The following is a 27377-nucleotide window of genomic DNA, read 5'->3' on the forward strand; positions in this document are numbered from 1 at the left end:
ATCAGTTGTATCCCCAAGGATTATTTCAGAAGTTTGTACAACAAAATATGTATAGGGTTTCCGCTCTGCTTACCAGGAAGTCAGACTCCCTCCCAGGCAAGCGGATGTGAAACCTTTCCACTTCTGGAGAGCTTCCAGAAGCCAAACAAGGCCAGGACTGTTTTAGCGGCAGCTTCTGCGTGCGTGCGGATGGAAAGGGAAGGAACAAAACTTGGAGCTGAAGGGGGGGAGGTGGAGAGGGTCGTGCAGGAAAATGACTTTTTCATGGTGATTGTCCAGGAGGAGAATGCTGAATCAGTGTGGCTGCTGAACCTTGAAAGAGAGTGAGGACCCGATGCTGCTGTGCGCTGGGCGGCCCAGACCATCTGGATAAGTCAGGGTTCTCAGCGTCGAGGACCCCAGAGTCAAGGCAGCAGAGAGGGACGTGGCCACAAGTAATTGTGTGGCAGGACCACAACTTATCGGTGTTATCATTGGGGTCCAGGAGCCCTAGGCCTGATATAACCCTGTGGCTTGTTTCTTTCCAGATCGATCATTTAGAACGTGGATGTGTGGGGTAACATGTCCAGTGTGTCCGAGGAGAGAAGAAAAAGGCAGCAGAACATTAAGGAAGGACTGCAGTTTATACAGTAAGGGCTTGACTCGTACCTGCGTTCGCGGCACATGGTGCAGCTGACCCTCAAACAACGTGGGGCGAGGGGGTACAGACCGCCCCCCCCCACCAATTTAAAGTCCACATATAACCTTTGACTCCCAAAAATGTAACTACTGATAGCCTACTGGTGACTGGAAGCCTGACCAATAACATAAACAGTCAATGAACACATTTCATACGTTATATGTATTATTTCTGTTTTAAGGTAAAGCAAGCTGGAGAAACAAAGTGGTAAGGAAGTCATAAGGAAGAGAAAATACATTTACAGTACTGTATTGTATTTGTTGAAAAAGAGAAAGTTATATAGGTGGACCCACGCAGTTGAAGCCCGTGTTGTTCGAGAGGTCAACTGTACTTTTTATATTGGATTAAGAAGTCTTTTTTTTTTTAAGATTTTATTTATTTATTTGACAGAGAGAGATCACAAGTAGGCAGAGAGGCAGGCAGGGAGAGAGGAAGAAGCAGGCTCCCCGCTGAGCAGAGAGCCCAATGCTGGGCTCGATCCCAGGACCCTGAGCTGAAGGCAGAGGCTTCAACCCACTGAGCCACCCAGGCGCCCCTGATTAAGAAATCTTAAATCTGGTTTATAAGTGCCCTTAATTCAGGTCTGAAATGAGGTATTTTTATGCAGCAATAGTTTTTGCTCTTATACTTTTGATTTCTTGTTCTGAAGTGTATCTTACTGTCCCTGATTTTTAGAACTAAAATCCTTCAGTGTCTCTGAAAATGTTAAACTGAGAGGAATTGGTACCTAATCCCATCAGAACACTTCTGAAGACTGGAAAGTGACTGAGAATGAACTTGTATGCAGGGCTTTTATAATCAAACATTTCTGCTAAGAAGCTTGGGCTTTAACTAGCCTTCTCGAGGGTGGCAGAGCATGGCGGGGATGTATAGTCCGGGGCCCGGGCGGACTTGTCCCGGCGGAGGGGCCTCCATGTTCTTCCCGGGAAGGAGACCACCTTCTCTGTATACAGTGACTCAGTCACAACTCTTAGTGGTTCATTGCTATTTCACAGATTTTTTGGTATTTGAGGAAGTAAGCCTTCTTTTAGTAGAGGTAGGTTGGAGAAGAAAAGTGTTTCACTTACTAAAGAGAACATAAAGGAAGAGTTATAGATTCTTCTTTCCCCATACCTACCTTATATGTGAGTGGTGGTGTTAAAAGAGAGGTAGGTCTTTCAGATGTGCTTTGAACCTGCGGCAAGCTAATAGAACCTGTTTTACAATGACTTCTGGATCAAGGAATCCTGATAAGAGCCCAATAATTACAGTTACTTGGTTTCTTCTTCCTAGGTCACCACTGTCATACCCAGGAACACAGGAACAGTATGCGGTAATGATGGGGAACGTCTGCCTAAAAGCTCTGCAAGTAGCCTGAGAACTATCACATTTAGTGGGGGTTGGCCGACCATGGCTTTGTGGGCCGAATGTGGCCCGTTGTCTGTTACTATGAATAAAGTTTTATTGGAGCCCAGCCACACCTATTTGTTAATATATTATCTGTGGCTGTTTGCATGACATATGGTAGCCGAGACAGAGACTGTCTGGCCTGCAAAGCCTGAAACATTGACTCTCTGGGCGCTTAGAGAGTTTGCCGGTCTTATGCACATATGAGACAACGGTATTTGTTGGGACAGGTGGACAGTTATCCTGTATTGTCTTTCCTCCAGGAGGGTAGTTTACACTAATTTTTCTTCTGAGACCTTTGAAAAATACCATTAGCCTCCCTCTTAGCTCATTGGAAATAAGGGGAACGGATTATGTCGCAAAGGAAAGTGCACACGCGCTCTTAATTTAGGAGAAGAGAGGATCTAACAGGAGTAGAGGGTGCCTGGATCCTAAGAGGGGAGAGTGAGAGATGAAGCTAGTTGGAAACACAGTGAAAGCCCGGTTCCCTGGGTCTTGGACTAAAGGCCCTGGTATGGACTGTTCGTTCACGTGTGGCTTCTTGTCTCTGTTTTGATCCTTCTAAATGTTCCTTCTTTTTCTCTGCCTCTCTCTCTCTCCCTCTTCTCAGTTTCCTTCTCTGCCTTTTTCCTTCTTCCTTCCCTCCCTCTCTTCAAACAGATGTACAATCAGTAATATGGCTCGGAAATACTCAGAACAATCCGTTCATTTTACAGTTCATTTTCTAGTCCTGACATTTGGGACGGGGTTCCCGAGAGATGAAGTGGCAGGTCACAAGTCACCTCCCTTATTAAAGGTTGATCTGTCCAGTGTTCTTTACTACCTTTGTCAGCTTAGACAGGAATTTTGCAAAACGAGACTGAAGACTTGAATATTTGTCTGTTCTTGTACTATTTATCTGGTCTTGACTTTTAAAAACATTAAAGCACTGATAGAAATCATGAAGGAACATATACTGAAACTTCAGAACTTTTATATATACCGAAAGGATGTGCATACTACACTTCCTTTGTGAGGAAAAGGTTTACCTTCCACTCCCCAATCTGTAATTGACTTGAGTGAACATTTACAAAAGAGGAAATACAATGGTCCATAAAAATGTGGGACATTATTTGCAACTGATGAATCCTAAAATTCTACCTCTGAAACAAACAAAAAAAGGTACAGAAACAACAACAACAACAAAATGTGAGAAATTGTTGGTAATCAGACATCCACATAAGAAAGGGGACAGTTTTTCACGTAGCAATCGGTAGGGGTTTTATGTGTACACATGCACAGATGCACACATCCTACCCCGTTTTGGGAGGGGGGTGCCATGAAGGAAACTGCTAGATGTGTTCAGTGTTACTGCCCCTTTGGAAGGCAGTTCAGAAATACTGGTCAGAAACTTACAATGCTCTTTCTTTGTGACCTAGAGTTTCCCCTTGTAGGACTTTCTCATAGGCACAGAGTTGGGGATGTGAACAAATACTTTGCTGCATTTCTCTCCATGAGAAATGGAATTTCCTCTTTAAAAAGTGAGCAAGATGAAGCCCTTGCTGAGATGGCGGCAGGTTCTGGGTTCCCAGTTTCTTAGAGCTGTGTTTCTTGTTCTGTTTCATCAAAGGCTCAGGAAGTTTTGGTACAAAAATGATAATTTCCTTAAACCTAAAACTTGTTCCGTAAAGGGCTTCAAGTGGTCCCTTTCTTTTTTTAAGGTATATTTACGTGCTCTTGTGAGAAATCTTTTTAATGAAGGCAATGATGTTTATCGGGAACGTGATTGGAACAACTCAATAAGCCAGTACACAGAAGCTTTAAATATCGCTGGGTATGCAAAGTCTGAAGAAATTGTCATCCCTAAAGAAATAATTGAAAAGCTGCATATAAATCGTATTGCTTGCTATTCTAACATGGTGAGTTGTGATTTCTTTTAAAACAGCGTTTCTAGAGAGAAAAAGACATTTTCAATGATATAGTACATTAAAAGTCAATTTTCTAATTTCTGTTTTGAAGAAAGACATTACTGACGCCTTTAGAGTGGCTTGAGGCTTTGAAAAATCAGCTTTGGCTAAATGTTTAGGGATTTTAGAAATACCCTGTTTCTTGGACTGGTCCTTGGAGTTGCCATGTGAGTCTAGCTTCTGGGCTGTGTCTGCTTGTAACAGAAATTGATGCCGGAAGACACAGGTGTTCACAGATTTGTTTTCCGTAGTGGATTTTTCATCGGCTAGCTGTTTGGGAGTTACATTTCCAGGTGACTTTTTTTTTTTTTTTTTTTTTTTAAAGATTTGTTTTTTTGAGAGAGGGAGAGAGAGGGGGCATGTGCATGCCCATGGGGATGGGGGCTGGGCAGAGGGAGAACCTCTAGCAGACTCCCTGCTGAGCTTCGAGCCTGACATGGGGCTCAATCTCATGACTCTGAGATCAGGACCAAGCCCAAACCAAGAACCAGATGCCTAACCAGGGTAGCTAGCCAGGTGCCCCCTCCAGCTGACTTTTTTTTTTTTTTTTTAAAGATTTTTATTTATTTATTTGACGGAGATCACAAGTAGGCAGAGAGTCAGGCTGGGGCAGGGTTGGGGAGAAGGCTCCCCGCTGAGCAGAGAGCCCGATGTGGAGCTCGATCCCAGGACCCTGATATCATGACCTGAGCTGAAGGCAGAGGCTTTAACCCACTGAGCCATCCAGGTGCCCCCTCCAGCTGACATTTTCACGAGCTCTGCCAAAGGGTAACTAGTGGAAAGAGTAGGACAGGAAAGTGACACTTGAGGCATCAACTGTGTCTGAGAAGTTTTATTTCCTGAAGATCTGGGGCCTTTCTGGTCAGATTTTAATGTTTATCTGATCCGGAGGTTGGGTACATGGAGAGTGATCTTATCTGTACTTTTGCATATTTGAAATTTCGCAATGAAGATAATTTTCAGAAAGAAAAATGATACTACAGACTCAAGAGTTTAAAAGGGTTGGGGGTAGCAGTCTGGGTCTCTATGGGTTTGCATTTGCAGGAAGCCACCAGTGTAAGAAATGAGCTATGGTTAACTTTTCTCTGGTCTCACACCCCAGGGTTTCCACGATAAAGTTTTAGAGGAGTGTGACGCTGTCCTCAGTTTAAATGCCAGTAATTGCAAAGCTCTCTATCGGAAATCAAAGGCTCTCAGCGACTTGGGAAGGTACAGAGAGGCTTACGACTCTGTAGCGAAGTGCTCCTTGGCGGTGCCTCAGGTACGGATCTCGTGCTTCGGTTCGTTGTTTTACGTCGTAACCGTCTTCTTGCTTCCGGGTGGACAAGTGGCATTGAAAGAGTTAACATTTCCAGCCAGCTGTCCGCATGCTCAGTTGGAGCACTGAGAAAGCACTCGGAAAGCAAGCGTCTGGACAAAATAGGTTCATTGCTTTTCTGCCTGTTCGTCATCACAGTCCGTATATAGAAGCCTCCATTAATCTTATTTTCGTTGTTCTCACACCCCCCCCAGGATGAACATGTAATAAAACTAACTCAAGAACTAGCTCAGAAATTGGGATTTAAGATAAGAAAAGCGTACGTCAGGGCTGAGGTAAGCCAGAGTTCTCTCCAGGAGGGATTTTCATTTTGTTTTGTAACTTAGAGCCAGTTCTGTTTTTAACTTGATTTTCTTTTCTTTCTTTCTTTTTTTTTTTAAATTCATGTCTTTATTTTCTTTCAGCTTTCATTAAAATCAGTTCCTGGGGATGGGGCTGCCAAGGTAAAGTGATTCCTTTTGTAAGACTCTTAGCTTTTTGTTAAAAAAAAAAAAGAACAGATAGAAGCATTGGCAGTTCTGCTTTTAATATTTTTGGTTTGCATCTATTTTTGAAGGCTTTTTGTTCCTCAGACACATAATTGGCCAGAGCTTCCTGTCCTATAAAAAGAAACAAACAGTTCAAGTAATATCTTTTAACCAGCGTTTCCTGAAGGCCAGTGGAGCGTTTTCCAGGATGTTCATAGATATTAGGTTTTCTTAGAAAAAGTGGCTCAGGGCCACTTAACTAATTTGGGGAGTCACTGAGTTTAATACAATGAACAAGTTGTTTTTTTAAAGGTAAGTCTTCTTGGAGCAGTTAGGATGCCATTGTGATTTGGGGAGTGAGCGGTGGAGGGACTAGTCCCTCTGGAACGGGCATGGTCCTAAGGATCTGTTGAGAAATAGTGTCCACAAGCAGCAGGCAGTGGTGCCCCTAGACCAGCCCTGCTTAGCCTCGTGGCCCTGAACGTCCCATTTGTTTCTTGGATCTCAACTGGAAGGAAGTCCGCTTTCTGTGGGAACTTGCGCTGCTTTCTTAGAGGGACGTGGACAAGACGGCTTGTAGCCTAGAACCCTGCCGATACTATGATCTGCTCTCTGGTTTAATTTCCAGGCTTTGAACTGTTCTGTGGAAGATATCGAGCCAGGTACGTTTTCACCTGTCCTCTTTATCTAGAAAGTGACAGCTTTAGACACTGCGTACCTCGTAGTGTTGTCAGATAAGATTCCCGTGTGGTTAGTATTAAAGCAAGAATCGTTTTGAAAACGACCTTTGGCTGCTGGCTGTGCGGGTAAGGGATGGATTTTACTGGAAGTCAGTAGGCGGCCCCTGAGTACCTCTTGTGGCCCCTGCCAGCATCTCACAGCTCTGGCCAGAAGGGGCCCGGGCACCGTGAGGAACATGCATACGTTTTTACAATGGGATATGTTTATTCCTGGGTAAAGCAAATCACTTTTAGAATTCTTTTTACCCTTTGATTTGAATTTCTTTACCTCTGTCTCTCCATTTATTTTTATAATCGCTTTCCTAGTGTCCCCTAGCTCTGCACTTTTTCTCTTACTGCCTCTTGACGCTCGTCTTCTGCGGGTCCACTGAGGGCAAGTGCATGCGTTTCTGTCCGTGTTACAGATTTGTTGACTCCGAGGCAGGAAGCCGTTCCCGTTGTCTCTGTGCCTGCATCTGGCTTCTCTCACCAAGTGGGAAGTGAGCTGGCCTCCGTCCCCATGATGCCCTTAACTTCCGTTTTGCCGCTGCAAGTGGAAGAGAGCTCCCTGCCATCGACCGTGTTGGCGAACGGAGGGAAGACCCCCTTCACGATGCCGGAAGCATTTTTGGATGATGGAGATATGGTCCTTGGAGATGAAATAGATGACCTTCTCGATTCAGCCCCTGAAGCCAATGAAACTGTTATGGTAAATGTCAATGTTACTCTTCTCTTTTGAAATCAGGCCTCATTTTTATTTATCTGTTACTACTATTTTTTTCTTTTTTTAAAAAATATTTTTTATTTTATTTATTTGACAGAGAGAGAGAGATCACAAGTAGGCAGACAGGCAGGCAGGAGGGGGGGAGGTGGCAGGAAGCAGGCTCCCTGCCGAGGAGAGAGCCCGATGAGGGGCTTGATGCCAGGACCCTGAGATTATGACCTGAGCCGAAGGCAGAGGCTTAACCCACTGAGGCACCCCACGTTACTATTATTTTTTAGAGAGAGGGTGAGCGGGTTGGGCGGGGGAAAGGCAGAGGGAGCAGGAGCGACAGTCTTAGGCGGCTCCATGTTCAGCTCCTCTGCAGGGCTTGATCCTGCGACCCTGAGATCATCATGAACTGAGCCGAAATCAGGAATTGGATGCTTAACCAACTGAACCATCCAGCCGCCCCAGGCTTAATTTTTTTAAAAAATTGCTGTATAACTGTATTTTCAGTATTATCTGTAGGCTAAACTTTGGGTCTCTTACCTTAAAAATGACTTTTGTCCTTCTCTGGTGGTACCAGGCTCATGTGGTTATTTTTTCAATAAAATAGGAATGCTGATCTAGTGATGACCCAGTTTTCCTCAACACCTATTGGAATCACATAGCATGGAAAGGGTGCATTTGAAATTCTGAAAAAGAGGGGTGACTGGCTGGCTTAGTCGGTTAAGTATCTGTCTTCAGCTTGGGTCATGATCCCAGGGTCCTTGGATGGAGCCCTGCTTGCTTGTGCACATGCATTCTCTCTCTTTCTCTCTTTTTCTTTTTTAAAAGATCTATTTATTTATTTGACAGAGATCGCAAGTAGGCAAAGAGGCAGGCGGTGGGGGGGGAGCAGGCTTCCCACTGAGCAGAGAGCCCAATGCGGGGCTCGATCCCAGGACCCAGGGATCATGACCTGAGCCGAAGGTAGAGGCTTAAACCCCCTGAGCCACCCAGGTGCTCCTCTCTCTCTCTTAAATAAATACATACATACATACATAAATAAATCCTTTTAAAAATAAGTGAAATCCTGAAAAAGAATAGGCATTTTGATATTTAAAGAAAAATATGTCTTTTGGATTAAGGGCTTGAGGGATAATGCCTCAGGGCAATTGTAAAACCAAGGCCAGATCTGGCCCCAGGCTGCTGCTTGTCTGGCCTCCGACCTAAGAATGGGGGGTTGGGGGGGTGCTTACAATTTTAAATGTTTGGAAGGAAAAAAAAAGGGAGAACAGTATCTTGTGACACAGGAAAATGATATGAACTTCGTATTTCAGGGTCATCAATAAAGTTTTATTGTTCGTATTTCAGGGTCATCAATAAAGTTTTTTTGGAACCCAGCCACGGCCGTCCACTGAAGTAGTTATCTGTGGCTGCCTTTGCATTGCAGCCGCATAGTGGAATAGTTGAAACAGACACCGTGGTGGGCACAGCCTCAGATACTTAACGTTGAGCCCTTGGCAGAAAAAGTTTACTGACCTCTGCCATAAAGTATATTGAAATAGCGGCAGTGGCAGCAACAGTCAGAGGAGGGGGAAGAGGCGGAGAAATTCAGGGCCAGTTTCAGTGCGGCTGAAGTAGAGGAAGAACAGGGTAGAGGGCAGGCACCCTGGGCTTTGCGTCTTCCCACTCTGGTCTTTTTTCTTTTTTTTTTTTTTTTGAAGAGTTTATTTATTTATTTGACAGACAGAGATCACAAGTAGGCAGAGAGGCAGGCAGAGAGAGAGGAGGAAGCAGGCTCCCCGCTGAGCAGAGAGCCCGATGTGGGACTCGATCCCAGGACCCTGAGATCATGACCCGAGCCGAAGGCAGCGGCTTAACCCACTGAGCCACCCAGGCGCCCCTTCCCACTCTGGTCTTCAGCAACTTGCTTCATCTCCGGTTTCCTGGTCTCTACCGTGGCCATCAGGGTAGGATGTATCTAGGAAACTCTAATGGTTAACATAGATAGTATGTAACTTTCCTCTCCGTAAACTGTCACAGTGAGCAGGGAGGAGAGAGTCAGCCTTCCATTTGTCCTGGTGAGATGGTACCTTCACATCCCCAGGAGGGACCGTCCAGGGTTTCTGGCTTCTGCAGCAACCTTCGCTTGAGAGCCTTCCTTCCTCCCCAGCCCCCCACACTACTCCTCTGGAATAAGGCCCCTTCTTAGGAGTCCCACGGTAGGGTGAAGGAAAGAAATCAGAGGGAAAGGAAATGGGAATGAAACATCTGGCTTGAAACAGTACCGTCATCACATCTTGATCCTTTTTGAAAAGTGGTCTTGGGAGTGTCTTGGGGGTGGTTCAGTGGTTTAAGCCTCTGTCTTCAGTTCAGGTCATGATCTCAGGGTCCTGGGATGGAGCCCCACATTGGGCTCTCTGCTCAGCAGGGAGCCTGCTCCCCCCCCCCCGCCTACTTGTGATTCTTTCTGCCAAATAAATAAATAAAATCTAAAAATACACAAAAATATATATTATATAAATATTTTATATTATATTAATATAAACATATATATTTATGTATTTATATAATTTCATAAGTATTTTATATTTATATGATTTTTATATTTATATTTATATTTATATAAAATAAATATATAATATATATTAATATATAATATATATAATTAATATATATAATATATGTGTTCTTTTCTTTATATATATCTATATATATAAAGAAAAGTGGTCTTTCAAAGAACTAAGCTCTATATCCTAGATTCTTCTACGGAATCTTGATTTTGATTTCAACTTTGTTACATAATTGCCCAGTGTAAGACTTTGTGCCTGTGTGCTGATGTTCAGAGCAGTTCAGCCTACTTGTAACTGAGTTTCCTGGATTTTAACAGACTCTTTTTTTCTTCTCTAGCCATCAGCATTAGTCAGAGGAGCCCTCCAAGCAGCCAGTGTCCCCCCCAGCATACCCTTCTCGGCATCTCTCTTGGGCACCTTGCCCATCGGTGCGAGGTATGCTCCTCCGCCCTCCTTCTCAGAGCTGTACCCACCTTTGACTTCATCCTTGGAAGATTTCTGCTCTTCTTTAAATTCATTTTCAATGAGCGATGCCAAGCGAGGTAAGAATCGAGCCATTCATGTAAATAATCGCAGTTAATTTTTTTAAAAAAAGACAACCTGTTTTTGGCAGTGATTTAACTCTAGGTAGTTGGTACTTGGATTATTTTCAGGGTGGCTGAAAACTCAGTTTTCAGTTTTAACTGGCCTGGCCTGAATCGTGTGCCATTCAGGAGCTGGAGAAGCATAGGAATACACAGGGTTGTACGTGGCACTCGTTTTTGTTTGCTTTCTTAAACAAGACAGCGTGTTAAGCGGGCTGTCTATTGTTTGGGGGGGGCAGGGCACAGAATGACTTTTACTGTTTCCGGCAAGGAAGGAGTACTCCATCTGAGAGGGCCTTAAAGACAGGCTATCCCTTTTAAATTCTGAACGAGGCACATAGTTAAGAGTAATTTCCAGTGAAGACTTTTCAGAATTAGACTTCTAGAATTCGAGTTTCCTGTTTCAGACTCCATTCTTAGAGGTCAACGGACTGCCCGGTATCTTAGTTTTTACAAGGGGTTGCTGAGTGTTTAGTCTGACTCCCGTTTCTGTAATTCCGGGTTTGATATATACTTTAAACAGTAATGATAACAATCTTTCATATTTTTTCCAAGGCGCTGTTACGTGGTTAGAGAAAAATCACAATGATTAATTTCAAGAGATTGATACCTGAAAAACTTAAATTTGTGTGAAACAGAAGGGCAGAGAGCGAATAATTGAGTGGTAGACTGAGACAAAGAAAGTCATCGCGTCCTTACTAATTTCCTTAATGTGAAGAGTTCTGGCTTTGTACTTTGAAAAGGAGAGGCTCTTTTCCCTTTTGGAGTATGATTGATTTTCATAGTCTTTTTAACTGGTCCTGCTCTGTAGGCCCTGCTTTAGCTTATGGCTCCGAAAACAGCTCTTTATTTAAGTTTGTCTACCGGTTGTGTGTGCCCTTGGTTTCCAGAGGGAGGTCCCCTGCCCAGTCTGGGAGTCGAGAGCGAGCAGAAAAGTTTGGAACGGGGATGGGGAAGTAACGTGGGGAAGTCGGGGAAGTGGTAGTCAGCCCCTGAGCCCTGATGTTCTTATCACATGATTAGAATGAGAAGGTCTGTTGAAGTGTTTTTATTATTTTAGATCTGTCCACCTCAACTTCTAGAGAGGGAACAGCGCTTAGCGGCAGTAATTCCTCCCTTTTACTTGTAAGTGTCACTTCCTCTTTTGTAAATACGTCGTTGCTTAAACTTGAACATAGGCCTTTTGCTTATGTAACTGACTTACTTGAATGGACGTGCTGGGGGAAATAATGCTAAAATAAGACTCTCCTGGGACATCCAGTCGTAAATGCTCTGTGTTTAAGCTGGGTCTGTTGCAGACCCTGAAAGAGGCTGTAGCACAGCAGAATCAAAAACAGGGGAGCTGAGATCAGGGCGGATAAAGATCGCACGCTGTCGTGCTGTCAAGCAGAACGGTTACCTGTTACTTTCAACAACTCGCAAGGAGGATCAAAGGCAGTGGGGGAGGGGCCTAGAGACCCAAGGAGAGGAAACCGAAGAAACCGTTTTCTTATATAGAAGCGCAGCAAGGACAGACTAGCACTGATTTCAGCGGAGGAAGAATTTTTTTTTTTTCTACAAATTTGTTTCCTTCTTTAGTGATAGTGCAATATTTGTTGGCTGTTTTTTTTCCCCCTGTTTTTTGTTTTTTTGTTGTTGTTCTTCTTGCAGATGAATGGACCAGGCAACCTGTTTGCTTCTGAGAGTTTCCTGGGAATTTCAAGTCACCCCAGAAATGACTTTGGAAACTTTTTTGGAAGTGCAGTTACTAAACCACCTTCATCAGTGACCCCCCGACATCCCCTTGAAGGAACCCATGAACTGAGACAAGCATGTCAGATCTGTTTTGTTAAATCAGGTCAGGACCAAACAAAGGCGCTGATGGTATTAATAAGTTAGTACATAGTCTGAGAGTTCTTAGGAATTAGTAAATACGCATGGAAAACACCAGCTACTGTGATTTTTTTCATCTCTACTTGAGGTTTTTGTGTTTGTTTTTTAAAGATTTTATTTATTTATTTGACAGAGAGAGACAGGGAGAGAGGGAACACAAGCAGGGGGAGTGGGAGAGGGAGAAGTAGGCTTCTCGCGGAGCAGGGAGCCAGATGTGGGGCTCCATCCCAGGACCCCACGGTCATGACCTGAGCCGAAGGCAGACACTTAAAGACTGAGCCACCCAGGCGCCGCTGTCCCTCTTTGAGTTTTTTCTTAGCAAGCAGCAATTACTGATTTGTGCCCATTGGAGTCGAATAGGATAAGTCTGCTCTTATTTGATATGATTTCATTTATAGAATTATATGGAATGCAATATCTACCTGATTTTGAAAATCTCGAAATTTTTTGAGATTCTTTATGTTCCTCGTACATGTTTAAGAGTGTGGTCATTTTCTTTTTTCTTTTTTTAAAGATTGATTTGAGAGACAGCAAGAATGGGGGTGGGGAGAGGCAGAGGGAGAAACAGGTTTCCTGCTGAGCAGGGAGCACAGTGATGGGGGGCTCCATCCCGGGACCCTGAGATCACAACCTGAGCTGAAGGCAGACGGTTAACCTAACTGAGCCACCCAGGCACCCCAAGAATGGGATCCTTTTCAAATAAAGCAAGAACTAGAGTAAAAGCATTCTAACACCAGTATTTGATGTAATGTTTATAAAATTAAAGTCTTTTCGTTGATTTGTTTCATATCTTTACCCATTAAGTCAGGTGCTAGAAACACAGTTTATCCTAAACTGGACTCAAATTCATTTCCTTTCTTAGTTGTGTATTTAACTTTAGCATAAGAAGCCATCAGAATTTCTGCCCTCATAGTTAAATAATGGTCTCTTTTGGGGCCACTGGTGTCGAATAAAACTTTGTATTCTCTGACAGCAGTTAAGAGGCACAAATTACTTCAGTAGCTTATTTACATTTGGGAATTATAAAAATGGGATTTTGTGGGAATGTAAGAATCAGTATCCATCTGTTCACATCTGCTTGTAAATGTGCCTGTGAAATGAAACGTTACTTTTTGTGCCTTTGAGCAATCCTTCTTCACGTCTTTTCCAGGCCCGAAGTTAATGGATTTCACTTACCATGCTAATGTGGATCATAAATGTAAGAAAGATATTTTAATTGGTAGAATAAAGAATGTTGAAGATAAATCATGGAAAAAAATACGTCCAAGACCAACAAAAACAAATTATGAAGGCCCATATTATATATGTAAAGGTAACGTACTATAATTACTTAATTGGCATGCATGACATAAGTGATCAATTATTTGCTACATTTATTCTAATGGTTCCCATATTCCTGTTACCAGAAGTGTGTAGGTTGAGTTAACAGCAAGTGCCTTGGGTTGAGACATTTGTATTCTTTTCTCTTCTTTTTATGTTGGTTTTTAACTTCTTTTTTTAATATTTTATTGTAGAGAGAGAGTAAGCAGGTGTGAGTGGGGGGTGGGGCGGGTTGGGGGAGAGAGAGAGAGACAGAGAGGGAATCTTATGTAGACTCTCGCTGAGTATAAAACCCAGTACAGGACTCGATCCTGTGACCCTGAGATCATGACCCAAGCCAAAATCAGTAGTCAGCTGCTTAACCTGCTAAGCCATCAGGCGCCACATTTTCTCAATGTTGATGGACACAGGCTCTGACCATATTCCCCACAGAAAGCCATCTTGCACTTGACGTTCCCTGACTTAATGTAAACAGAATCAGAACGCTGAACTAAGGCTTTGAGAAGTTTACTCTTCTAGGATGCTTTTGAGAGAAGTTCGTGGATTCATTTTTGTCAGATCACTTCCTCTGAATGGGCTTCGAATGTCCTGAAGTGATTTTTTAAACTTTGGCGGAACACATGCGGGCATCAGAGCCTTTTCCCCCATCAGAGATTAAACAGTAATTCAGGCTCATGGGCTGTTGTTTCAGGGTTAAAACCTGCCCCCCCCTCCCAACAGTGAGATGCGTGTCCTTGCTTAAAGGCTGTCCGCGAGTTGTTCCAAGAAACTCACAGGGTGCCCTAAACGTATCTGGTAGTCACTGGTTTTGAAAAACCAGTGGCCACGTTTTCTCCGTCATTCAGTTGTCTGTCTTTCTAGACGTGGCCGCTGAGGAGGAATGTAGGTACTCTGGCCACTGCACGTTCGCCTACTGCCAAGAAGAGATCGACATCTGGACGCTGGAGCGGAAAGGAGCGTTCAGCAGGGAGGCTTTCTTTGGTGGCAATGGGACGATCAACCTCACCGTATTCAAACTTCTCCAAGAGCATCTTGGGGAATTTATATTCCTTTGTGAGGTACTGTCTCCAAACCTTATTTTCTACTGTAGAATCGGTGAGAGTTTCTGACTCGCGAGCCCAGAAGTAGAAAATGCCGAGCGCTGGTCTGGCCATATGGGGACCATTCACTCAGCCTCTGGCCGTTACGACTAGGATCCAAAAGGATACAAAACCCCCTCATTTTTAATATCTATCAGTAGAAGTGTGTAATGTATAACTATGTGCAAAAGTATGGTACAAAAGTTCTGTTTTGCATTACGCTGTTGTGGTAACTCTTCTTCTCTGTCTGTTCCAGAAATGTTTTGATCATAAGCCTAGAATGATAAGTAAAAGAAATAAAGATAATTCTACTTCTTGTTCTCACCCGGTTACAAAGCATGAGTTTGAAGACAATAAGTATGTTGGTAGTTTCTAATTTTTATAGTGACGCAATAGATTCTGTTTTTAGATCCAAATACAGCCAGAGTAGTATCTCCATAGGCATTTTAGGCCTGTGTTTTTGTTGTTGCTGTTTTGAAAGATGATGACTGTTTAAAGATGTCTCTTAGTATATTTGCTGGGAATTTTTAAAGGGATTATTAAATTGATATTTAATACAGAAAAGCATTATTGATTTGTAGCCCCTTATGACAAGGATTTAATATCTTATGGCTTAATGTCTAGTTATCCTCCCCCCTCCATTAATCCAAGAGTTGTGTAAAGTGATTTTTTTTTTTGAGAAAGATTTCAGATGTATTTTCAGTCTAGAACTTGACCTGATGTACATATATATATTTTTTGTTTGTTTTCTTTTGGAGAAACCGTGGCAGAACAATAAAATATCACTCCGTTTGTATCTCAGGTGCCTTGTCCACATTTTACGAGAGACAACGGTAAAATACTCCAAAATACGCTCTTTTCACGGCCAGTGTCAGCTTGATTTATGTCGACATGAGGTTCGATACGGCTGTTTAAGGGAAGATGAGTGCTTTTATGCACATAGTCTTGTAGAGCTGAAAGTTTGGATATTACAGAACGAAACAGGTAGGTTTGTGCGTGGAGAGACGTCGCCTTGCAAACCAAGAAACAGACTCCTCCCTCCAGAGACCACCCTGGTCCCCAGGGGGCGGGCGGGGGGATGGATGGAAAGGGGACGGGGATGAAGGCGCGCGCTTTTGGTGAGCTCAGGGGGATGGAATGAAGCACACACTGGATGGTGTGCCAGGAAATAACGGAACCCTGTAAACAAATCTGGAATTGGAAAGAAAACCCAGAAAACTTAAATGAAACCCAAAGGTCTCTTCAAAAGCACACAGGCTTTGGCAGAGCCCCGTCGCAGACTTTCCTCTGTCATCGTGATGTGGTGACATCACTGCTGATTTTATCCTTAGCTGTAAACTGTCACCGTTCATTTCTGGAGTGGCTTATTTTGAGTGCAGCCCCAGGTGGTGACTTGCTGGGACCAGTTCACTCACGTAGCCTGCTTTTGTGAGGAACAGCGATTCCTCCGAGGGCATCAGGAGCTGCGTTTGTAAATAATCCGTGGTGGAAAACAGCGACGTGACAGGCATTCGTCGCTGGTGGGGGCTTGTGCTAGTGGGGGACAAGGAGGGAATCGAGTCTGTGGTCGGACTGGTGGACTGTCCATGCGCAGAGGGGGAACCTAAAGGAAGGCTTGTACATTTCCAGGTATCTCACATGATGCTATCGCCCAAGAATCTAAACGGTATTGGCAGAATTTGGAAGCGAATGTACCTGGAGCTCAGGTATTTTCTTTCTTTTTTTTTTTTTTTTAAAGCTTTTATTTATTTATTTGACAGAGAGAGATCACAAGCAGTCAGAGAGGCAGGCAAAGAGAAGGGGGGAAGCAGGCTCCCCAACAAGCAGAGAGCCCGATGCGGGGCTCAATCCCAGGACCCTGAGATCATGACCTGAGCCGAAGGCAGAGGCTTTAACCCACTGAGCCACCCACGTGCCCTCACTGACTTATTCTTAATGTGAAAAAAATCCCAAATTTTAGTTGATCATCATTAAAAAAAGCAAGTATCCTGTAATACCTGCCAAGCCTATAGGAGTCAATTCTCTTATTCAGTTTAATTGGCAAAACAGTTTGTCCTTGGGCTTTGGGGAACCTGGGAGTGAGGGACATGGACCGTGTCTGTGGCTGTTTTCCCATCCGGCAACACTGCTGTATCCACTGCCTCCCCAGGTCCCCCTCCCTCCCCCACAATAAAATCCGAATTATCACCCTCCAGAGCTGACATTCCTACAGTGAGTTTTGGCATCTGTAATCTCTTACCATTCTCTTGCGTTGGGGGGAGAATTGGAGATTTAGGTATGTACTCAGTGTCTCTGGTTGTGTACATTAACGGCCAACTCATCATACCAGAGAGTCCCAGAAATCATGTGTTGTCACGAGAAAAGAGATGCAGGGCAATTTGGTATTTTGTTCTCCGAAAACTGGCATTCTCTTAAAAGTAAAATTTGGGTTTTAATTGTTTCAGGTGCTTGGCAATCAGATAATGCCAGGATCTCTTAACATGAAGATAAAATTTGTATGTGCTCAGTGTCTGAGAAATGGCCAAGTCATTGAACCAGACAAAAACAGAAAATATTGTAGTGCAAAAGCAAGGCACTCGTAAGTAGTGGTGTGAGTGTGTCTGTGTGTGTGTGAGAGTGTGTGTAAACAATGCCAGTTTCATAATTCTCTGTTACATGGGTATAAAACCAAACGTAGACAAAAAAACGATTGACTTTGAAGAGAACAGAGCAAAAGTGGATCACGTAGGAGTAATTGCAAAGCGAAAGGGATTTTTACCATTTCGTAGAGAAGAATTCAACAAAATTTGGTAGTGTCTTTTCTGAATTGGATCAGTTCTTTGTTCAGGATTCCTAGGGAATGTCTGGTAACAAATACGGACAGGAAATGAAATGACAGAATTGGAAGGCATTTCTTTTAGAAGGGTTGAGAAAAAAAACAAAAAAATCTCTGGTCCTTCAGGTACGAGCATTGTACCTGTCCCTTTATATTATGCCTTGTGCCAGTGTGTCTTTGTTTTTTCTGAACTCCATGTTTCTTAGGTGGACCAGAGATCGGCGTGCGATGAGAGTGATGTCCATCGAACGTAAGAAGTGGATGAACATCCGTCCTCTCCCCACAAAGAAACAAATGCCTTTACAGTTTGATGTACATACGTAATTTTTAAGCCACTTTTTTTTTTTATTAGGCATTTCAAATCATTAGAAAGTAGTAGTGATTCAGATTGAAACTTGGAGCCCTTTCAATGCTCGTCGTAATACCAAAATTTTTAAATGGTCCTCTTGTTTTCCTTCCCCTTTTGTGTGTGTGGTTCTGTGACAATTTTCAGATTGACTGGGATTGTATGAGTTGCTCGGGACAAAGGAACTAGTCAGTGAACTCCAGAAGTAGTCACGGGCATGACCGACCTTATTTTTCAGATGAATTACTTTGGGAGGGAGTGGGAGGGATTTCATTTAAACTTCATTCCTAGACTTTGTCATCCAACTCGAGGCCTTCTGTTACTACAAATGCTATCGAGAAGTTTCTTTGACTCAAGCAGTGGATACTAGCTGAAAGAGACTCCACTTGTTAGGATTTTCTAAAAGTCACCCAAAAGAAAAATGGTCACTGTTCGAGGCACATCGTTCTTCAGAAACATTTGGAAAGGAAGTACCAGACCTGCTGAAAGTTAGGGTACTTTTTCGTTCACGAGGGGCATGTTTCTGCTCCATACCCTCTGCTGCCTTCTGTGGTCTTGAAGGTCTGAGCAGACCCTCTGAACCAGCCCTGGACTTGACTCTCCACGAGAGAGGGTCTGGAGGGAAGTCATTGTGTGAGCTAACAGAGACACTTGGAGCATGGACAGGCAGTAAATTTTTTTGCCCCGATGGCAGACAGGAGGAGAGAACCGTTTGCCTAGAGAAGCCGTGCAGGTGGCTTGCAGAGTCCCCTTGGAAACGATGCCCCCTCTGACTTGCCCGAGAGAGCTGAGGAAGAGGCAGGTTAATACCCCGTCACCCAGGGTACCTTGCATTTTGTGAACGTACCCAGGTTACAAGGTCAGGCTCTGAAGGAGGCAGTGTGCATGTTTCATCCACGGTGGTTTTACACTGGGGATCGGAGTGGTTTAATTGGTGGGCCTTGTAGACGGGGAAGAAGGTTTGTTGGAGCCACGGATATCTTAGGCTTGAAAAGAGGAGAGGATGGGTATACTCCTCATTCTTTTTTTAAAGATTTTATTTATTTCACAGAGATCACAAGCAGGCAGAGAGGCAGGCAGAGAGAGAGGAGGAAGCAGGCTCCCCGCTGAGCAGAGAGCCCGATTCGGGGCTCGATCCCAGGACCCTGAGACCATGATCTGAGCCCAAGGCAGAGGCTTAACCACTGAGCCACCCAGGCGTCCCATTCTCATTCTTTATTAAAATAAAGGCAGCTGAGGGCGATTCTAGTTAGCTCCCGGGACGACTGATTATTCTTTAATCTCAGGCGTGTTGCATTGCCTTGCACTGTGCCACTAGCTTATATCCTCTTTTTTTCTACCATACTAGGTATTGCTAAGGGATCCTTTTTCTAAAAGAAGAAATAATACTGTGTGTGTGTGTGTGTGTGTGTGTGTGTGTGTGTGTGTGTGTAGACAGTATGGTGAGGTGGATGGAAGGGGACTGGGCTTCAGAATCTGCCAGAAGGGCCCTGGTCACGTTACTCAGCCTCAGTTTGCTCACCTGTAAATGGGAATAATTGTGTCCTAGGGAAGATGACGTGCGCTGGTGTTATGTAAAAGCCCAGCACAGTAGCCGGCCTTTTCCTTTATCTTCTCTTCTCCCTGCTCCTTATCATTGAACTTGGAGAGACTGTGGTAAATGTTTCCCTAGTAATACCTGCCTAAGAACTTAATGGGGTTTCACTTTTTGCAGAGGATTGGAAGTGGTGGGGAGGGTGGCATTGACATTGGGCCAAGGGAGGAGACCTGCAGTATTCAGGGTGGCCCGACTGCTTTTAGATTTACAGCAGAAACTGACGCTAAGCCTCTGACATTACATAAACTGATACATAGGGCCAGCCTCTGTTGAAACACAAAGTGAGCTAACAGTTAGTAGTACTAGAATGCTCTATAAAGACAAGCATATTGCTATTTGAGAATGAGCTTGGTAACGGAGGTTTCCTTCATTCCTGCTCGTTGTGGATCTCAGGGCTGTCTCCATTCGGCTGACGGTGACCACCCTATTTTCCTCCCTGTGTCACCGCATTTGCTTAGTAAAAACACAAGGCAAATAAGCAGAAGAGATGTTATTTGAACGCTGTGTAACGAGATGGCCTGGCTCGTGTCATCCTTGTCTCCAGGCCATGCATATCGAATGCACGACGGCTGCGGTTCGCGGCTGGTATGAGTTATGTGAGGAAGCTGAATTCTGAGATTTTTCCTGACACCGTTTAGGACCCTTAGAGCAGTCTGCAGTTTCCTCATGACCTCCCAGGAGCTGACAGGGAGGTCTCGTGGGCATTAGGCAGGGAGAGCAGGAGCTGTCAGACTGAGAGGGGGCCAGAGAGCTGCTCTGTGGAGATCCAGTGCCCTGCTGCCTAAAAGCAGATACTCCGAATAAGGGCGTTTGTAGACATCTTCTTGTCGGAAAATATTCCACATCCTAGTTCCATCCTTTTTTTTTTTTCCTTTTGGAGATTTTACTTTGAAGGCTTTTGAGAGAGAAAGCTTAATATCATCTCATGTCTGTGGGGCTTAGAGCCAGTTTGAATTCATTCAGAGTCATCCTGTGTAATAATTGTGTCACTCAGTGTTAGCACAGATAATGACGCTCATTTCGCTTAAGTGTAAAAAGTAGGCAGTTTTACTAACTGTACCCTTGTCTTAAAGCCTATTCATGTATTTCTTTTTATACAGCTGTGCAATCATATTGCTTCCGGGAAAAAATGTCAGTATGTCGGGAACTGTTCCTTTGCTCATAGTCCTGAGGAGCGGGAAGTGTGGACTTACATGAAGGAGAATGGGAGTAAGTTGCCATCTTAACTGTGGCTTGAAGTCTGTGCAGTCAAGCTTGCTGCAAACTTGCCTTTCTCTCAGTATGTAAATGTGCCGGCTCCCCTCGAACCCAGAAAGCAGTTTGCCTTGGAAACAGTTGTGCCATTCTATCAGTAGGGGAGAGCCCGACACCTGATCCGTGTTTGTGTAGGTCAGAGCTGGATACAAATCCATAGGTGTATGTGTATGACACAGACACATTGCCGAAAGGTGGCCCGGGAAGTTAAGTCCTTCTCCTGTTGTGAGTAGGCTCCCCCGAAAAATCAGGTCGGACTTGAAGTTCCTCAAGGAGGTCTTACTGGTAGGACAGTCGCAGATGTAGAGGCCCGAGGAGAGAATGTCCGTCTTGCTCAAATAGCAAGTTTACCATGGGAGTCTTGGAGAGGAGCCTGAGACAACCTTTCACTTTTGACCAGAGAGGTTTTCCTACAAGGACGGGGATCGTTGTTGTTGAATCTCTAGTACAGTGATGGGAATTTACCAGCTGTTGAAGATCTGCGGTCTCTGAATTACGAGAACAAGTCCGACTGAAGCATGTCACCTGCCGGGTCTGACCAGTGTCCACGGTCGGTGACGTGTGTGGACAGAACTCCTCGCTGTCTTGCTTGGAGGAGGGGCGTACTGGTGGGCCTTCCTGAAGATGTCCTTGCAGAGCAGGGCTGTAGCAGTGGTTCCTGCTCCCACTGGTCTGGATGGAGAAGGATTTCTAGGTGATCTCTCTTCTTAGTCTGATGACATGTTGTTAGAAACACTTGGGTAGGCAACAAAACTGGTTTTTGACCTTAACCTCACTACCAGATTTTTTTTAGCATGGTGGTTGTGAAACGGCAATGAATTTTGCCAACACACATCTGCCTCCCTTGGGGACACTGGGCAGCGTTCGGAGACATTTTTGTTCTCATGAGCTGGGCAGGGTATCTTCCTGGCATCCAGTGTGGAGAGTCCAGGAATGCCGTTAAACATCCCCAATGCATGGGGTAGCGCCCCACAGCAGAGAATTAGCTTGCCCAGATTGTCAGCAGGGGTGGGGTTCAGAGACCTGGTTTCTTCGCACTTGACGGTCATGCTGAACATACCTGGTCTTACTGTAGGAAGCAGCTTGTAGCCACTGCCCCGGACCGGTTCCCAGCTGTGCTGTTGTAAATTGTACCCCAGCCTGTGGGTCCTCGGGGACGGGGGCTCGACTGATGGGTTCCCGTCAGGGTCAGAATCTCGGTCACAGGGGTAGTGAGTTTCTCGACTTTTTTAGTAGACAGGAGTGTATCTGCCGCAGGACCCTGAGCTGTGTTAAGTAGACAGTGTGGTTGTGGGGGTGATGTGAGGGTCTTCCTGGGGGCAGCATGAAGCAGTGGGAGGTGCTTTTTTTTTTTTTTTTTCTTTTTTTCTTTTTAGAGCAGTACCCTTTTAGTGGTTTCTGACTTTTCAATACCCCCAAAGGGTCTTGCCAGTGCGGGGAGTTAATAAGTTCAGGGCCATGAGAGTTCACCTCCTGCTGGGACACGGCCCCTCTCCTCACCTAATGTAGTCCATCTCCGTTCTGCCCTCTCGCTTTCCTCTCAAAAAATATCTGCCGACTGATAGAAAAGTTGTGCGTGATCCTGTGTGTGTCAGTCGTGTAGTTTAATCTCCGCCGCTGAAAGTGATTCGTTTTTCTTTAGTACAAGATATGGAGCAGTTTTATGAACTCTGGCTAAAGAGTCAAAAAAATGAAAAAAGTGATGACGTAGCCAGTCAATCCAACAAGGAAAATGGAAAACAAATTCACATGCCGACAGATTACGCTGAAGTTACTGTGAGTCCCGGGGGCCGCCCCCCCCCCTCCTCCCCTTTCTTCCTCCACTGATGGAGCCTTTCTTTCCTTTCTGTCCCTTTCCTCCCAGCGTGGCTCCCTGGCTGCCTGCCTGCCCTCCTCCTGTCTCTCCACCTCTCTCTGGTGGCCCTGGGCCCTGGGCTGTTAGCTTAAGTCCCCCGATGCTAGCAAATCCTTCCCTCGATCCTTTTGCTGACTCTGAAGCCAGAGAATTTGGAACCTACATGCTGGGGCCTCTCCTTACCAGCCCGTGGCCCTGGGCAGGTCATTGAGCGTCCCTGAGGGGGGTTGTGATGGGTCCCGGACACTCGGGCCAGTGCTGGGTCTCAGAAGGTGCTCTGGAAATGTGGGTGCTAGCCACGCCCCATTCCCTCCTTACACGCTGGGGTCTGACCTCTGCCTCAGGGTCCTGTGATGATACTAAGTCACCTGTGGTTTTTTACCGTTTGGGTTTTCTTTTAAAAATTTTTACAAGAGTAAACAGGATAATGTAATGAATCTCTTTTTTTTTTTTTTCCTAAAGATTTTATTTATTTATTTGACAGAGAGAAATCACAAGTAGATGGAGAGGCAGGCAGAGAGAGAGAGAGAGGGAAGCAGGCTCCCTGCCGAGCAGAGAGTCCGATGCGGGACTCGATCCCAGGACTCTGAGATCATGACCTGAGCCGAAGGCAGCGGCTTAACCCACTGAGCCACCCAGGCGCCCCTGTAATGAATCTCTTGAGCCCACCATGTTAACAGTTCATTGTGTTTGCTCTTTTTTTTTTTTTTAAAGATTTTATTTATTTATTTGTGAGAGAGAGAGAGAGAGAGTGAGAGCGAGCACAGGCAGACAGAGTGGAAGGCAGAGGCAGAGGGAGAAGCAGGCTCCCTGCGGAGCAAGGAGCCCGATGCGGGACTCGATCCCAGGACGCTGGGATCATGACCTGAGCCGAAGGCAGCTGCTTAACCCACTGAGCCACCCAGGCGTCCCGTGTTTGCTCTTTTGAAATAAATAAAATGTTTACAGATAGAGCTGAAACCCCCTTTGTCCCCCATCCCTGAGGGACAAGATCTATCGTGAATTTTCCAGGCGACGTTTACCTATCTTTGACACATTTCTTCCTGAGCTATGGTTCTGGCTGGCGTGTGTTTTTATTTTTTTATTTTTAAAAAAGATTTTATTTATTTATTTATTTATTTGACAGAGAGAGAGAGAGAGAGATATCAAAGTAGGCAGAGAGACAGGCAGAGAGAGAGGGGAAGCGGGCTCCCTGCTGAGCAGAAAGCCGGACGTGGTACTTGATCCCAGAACCCTGAGATCATGACCTGAGCCAAAGGCAGAGGCTTAACCCACTGAGCCACCCAGGCTCCCTGGCTTGTGTTTTTAAAGAGGACATAGGCGCATGTGTTACCCTGCTCCTTGTTTCTTTTTTTTTTTTTTTTTTTTAAAGATTTCATTTATTTGACAGAAATCACAAGTAGGCAGAGAGGCATGCAGAGAGAGAGAGAGGAGGAAGCAGGCTCCCTGCCGAGCAGAGAGCCCGATACGGGACTCGATCTCAGAACCCTGAGATCATGACCTGAGCCGAAGGCAGAGGCTTAACCCACTGAGCCACCCAGGTGCCCCCTCTTTTGTTTTTTGGTACCTCCCCGTAATTGATTCTGCTGGATCTGGGTCATGTCTCTGGCCTGGCCTTGCCCCCACGTGTGTCCCAGGAATGTGCCCTTTGATCTCCTCTGCCAAGGCACAGCCCTGGTTCCCTTACCACCTCTCACGTGTTCCTGTGTTCCCAAAGCAGCGTCCTGCTGGATTGTGGGATTTACCTGGGCTGTTTAATCAGGTAGATTTTCTTCTGTCCCCTAGATGTAGCAAGTCACAGTCTCATGGCAAGTCTCCAGGAATCTGTTCTTACTCATGTGCAAACGATTCTTACCCAGGGCATTTGGGGAACCCTGCCCAGACGCCTGTAGCTTGCGTCTGTGGTGGTCCTTCCACTGACCAGAAAGCAGTTCCTTCTTTGTAGGTCTGTGCCCTGGGGACAGTGTAGTGTCTTCACAACATCTGGACTTCTCTGGTCCCTGGTGTGAGTCCTGGACCTATAGCAGGAGCTCAACTCATGTGCCCTGAAAGGCACGGCTGCTTGTCCTCTGCAGCTGGAGAGCTCTGGGCTTTCCTGTCCCTTCTGCGGGTCCTCACAGTGTTCATCCTTCCCGGGTCCTCATGTGAACCTGGCCCCTTCTCCTCCCTACAGACATGCTCATCTGTGCACCAGCTCCTGTCACCTCCCTGCCAGAGACTGGCTGGACCCTGGCCAAATCCATTACCACTGCCCTCTGCTGCCTGTGCTCTGGCTCCCCTCCCGGGGCTGGGATTCTTTTCTTGGTCCTGTTTCTGACTTTGACTTTGAGCTTTACCTTCTTACCTGGCTCCCCCCACCAGACAGGCTCCCTGAGAATAGAGTCTGGGTCTGAGGTCAAGTGGTTTCTAGCTCTGCTGCCCTCCCTGAACCGGGTTTGGCCTGTCAGGGGACGCAGATGTCCCCCACTGATGGGACGCGTGTCTTTGGTGCGTTCTAGGCGGACTTCCACTGCTGGATGTGCGGCAAGAACTGTAACAGTGAGAAGCAGTGGCAGGGCCACATTTCTTCAGAGAAGCACAAGGAGAAGGTTTTTCATACCGAGGATGACCAGTACTGCTGGCAGCACCGCTTTCCAACAGGGTATTTTAGTATTTGTGATAGGTACGTAGCTTTCATGAACTCCCGCATGAGCACGGCTACAGTCACGTGACTCACAGTCATTCTGTCGAGGGCAGAGGTTAGATGGGTGATGAGGTCTGGGAGTGGATGCCGGGACTTGGGCTCCAAGTGTTAGTTGTTCCTTGGATGTTTCTTCAAAGATGACTAGTCTGCCCGTCTAGGTGTGAGATGTCTTAAGATCACCGAGGAGATAGGAATGTTTGTTCCAATTTGCCCAAACTGTCTCTGAGCTGTCAAGGGTGAATGGCTAACCACAGCGCACCCTGCAGTTCTGAAACTGCCCTCTGAATATGGGCTGTTCCAGTGCGGATACGGAACCGGCTCAGGCCAAAGGAGAATGTTACTATCGCTCCTTTGTTTAAGTTGCCTTAGAAAATGTTTTAGCAAAAAACCAGCGTTTTGAATTGCTCCTCATTTTGTTAAGATCACAGTCTATATGTAATTTCCCGATTTAGATCCAAGGGATACCCAATACTACCCAAGACATCTTTTACAGAGCGCGACTTCTGATTTTTTTCCCCTCCATCAGGAAGGACTGTGGTCTTCCGCCTGCCACCCCCCGCAATCAACCAGTATTTTTCATGACATCTATGTAAAAGTGCTGAATTAGTTCCCACTGCACATGTCAAGGCTATGTAGTATTCATTTTCCTAGGCTTAAGATTTTGAACTAAAAGTTTTATGCCAATCACCAAGCCAGTGAAGCGTGCACTTTTTGGGTTTGTATAAATAACTCACGGACGCTCACCAAGCTGACTTGCCCCACAGGTATGTGAACGGCACCTGCACGGAAGGGAACAGCTGTAAGTTCGCACACGGGAACGCCGAACTGCATGAGTGGGAAGAAAGAAGGGATGCCCTAAAGATGAAACTCAACAAAGCAAGAAAAGATCACTTAATCGCCCCAAATGATAATGACTTTGGAAAATATAGTTTTTTGTTTAAAGATTTAAACTAATATGCTGGCTTTTATGTACGTTACCTAATCAAAGCATTGACCAGAAAAATTGAAAGTGTTCCAAGGCACATAGCAGAGGAGCCGCAGACTTTCTGCTTGTATTGGCGTCTATCGTACCTCCTGAGCAGCAACCCACAGTAGGTAGGAAAACGGGCTGTTGAACAGGTCTGGCCATATGCTCTCGTGGCACCACTGGCATCAGATGGCGAAGTGACCGCTACCCGGTTGCCATCTGTTGAACAGACTTTTGGATGAAGTGTGTTGGGGAAGAGGATAAGGTTATGTCTAAGACGACTCCTTGAGTTGGTCCTTCAGATAAGAACCATCATGGGGAGAGAGTCGACACTTGCGCTAGGGGTCAGAAGACATGATGGATGAAATTCTTCACATTTTAAATGGAACAAAATTGTTTAATATAATAAAGTTTGCTACTTATCTGTATGTAGGTTGCTAAAAAGGATTTTCTTAACTCAGATTTTAAGCCAAATAACCATTTAACACTAGTACATGTTAAATGGGGTATTTTTCTGTATTTGTATGTTTCACTATAATAATGGAAGTAAGGATAATGTGCATTGAGACTATTTTGAAAAATAATCAGTTGACTCAAATTTTATTTCTTGGTCTTTTGCTGTTTAAATGATGATTTTGAGAGATTACACTTGTACTGTTGGTATTGTGTAGTGTATGGACCAATATTGCCTGTAATAAACACTTTCTATATAGATGTCTTTCATTTTTTGGTGTGGTCCTTTCCCCCCAGAGAATTACTCAAACTGGGCCCTAAAAATCACAAGGTTTTTTTTGTTTTTGTTTTTAAACACCTTTACTTAAGCAATTAGTGATAGCATGCAAATGAGACACAAAAGTGACTTTTCACTCTGTCCCACTGTCTCCCAGATTTGGGTTGATAAGCAGCTTCTCTTGTTCAGTGACATGGTAACTCTCGTGGGGCTCTTCTGTGTTTCATTCAGATGTACGACTAGCAGGGAGACAGACAGCCAACTAGGACATGGGCCATGGGACGTGGGTTTCTACAGATGACTGGCACAACACTCTTCAGTAGGGCCGTTTTGGTTGTTCAGAGACCACAGATGGCATGGTCAGGATGGCTGGCAGAAACAGAGACCGAGCTAAGATGTCCCCCGGGACCCTGACCTGCTTCAGAGGCTGGGGTGCAGTGAGCTAGGGGGAAGAGTTGTCAGCAGGGTGCGGGGTGGGGGTGGGGGTGGGGGGCTGCTA

At 45.1% G+C, this 27377-nt stretch overlaps 1 protein-coding gene across 1 annotated transcript; it reads left to right on the plus strand.

Annotated features, from left to right (window-relative positions):
- The first annotated feature begins 293 nt into the window (after nucleotides 1-293).
- ZC3H7A (zinc finger CCCH-type containing 7A) lies at nucleotides 294-26862 on the plus strand. Its single transcript, XM_059415303.1, has 23 exons — nucleotides 294-434; nucleotides 528-629; nucleotides 1952-1991; nucleotides 3766-3963; nucleotides 5114-5272; nucleotides 5524-5604; nucleotides 5734-5772; nucleotides 6425-6458; nucleotides 6941-7224; nucleotides 10114-10318; nucleotides 11421-11485; nucleotides 12011-12197; nucleotides 13383-13544; nucleotides 14414-14610; nucleotides 14888-14988; nucleotides 15434-15615; nucleotides 16261-16337; nucleotides 17076-17209; nucleotides 17653-17758; nucleotides 20490-20598; nucleotides 22286-22419; nucleotides 24997-25160; nucleotides 25946-26862. Exons 2-23 carry the CDS (start codon nucleotides 562-564, stop codon nucleotides 26133-26135), a joined length of 2916 nt encoding a protein of 971 aa, XP_059271286.1. The 5' UTR covers nucleotides 294-434; nucleotides 528-561; the 3' UTR covers nucleotides 26136-26862.
- Nucleotides 26863-27377: the final 515 nt, after the last annotated feature.

Source organism: Mustela nigripes, chromosome 11 (genome assembly GCF_022355385.1).
Source record: "Mustela nigripes isolate SB6536 chromosome 11, MUSNIG.SB6536, whole genome shotgun sequence".
In the NCBI taxonomy this organism is placed as follows: Eukaryota; Metazoa; Chordata; class Mammalia; order Carnivora; family Mustelidae; genus Mustela; species Mustela nigripes.

What these genes read in the sequence shown, in the direction of transcription:
- ZC3H7A (XM_059415303.1), top strand. Translation starts at nt 562, where the DNA reads ATGTCCAGTGTGTCCGAGGAGAGAAGAAAAAGGCAGCAGAACATTAAG. An exon ending in AAGCGTACGTCAGGGCTGAG is followed by an intron (nt 5,605 to 5,733) that starts GTAAGCCAGAGT and finishes ATTTTCTTTCAG; the next exon opens with CTTTCATTAAAATCAGTTCC. An exon ending in AATGAGCGATGCCAAGCGAG is followed by an intron (nt 10,319 to 11,420) that starts GTAAGAATCGAG and finishes TTATTATTTTAG; the next exon opens with ATCTGTCCACCTCAACTTCT.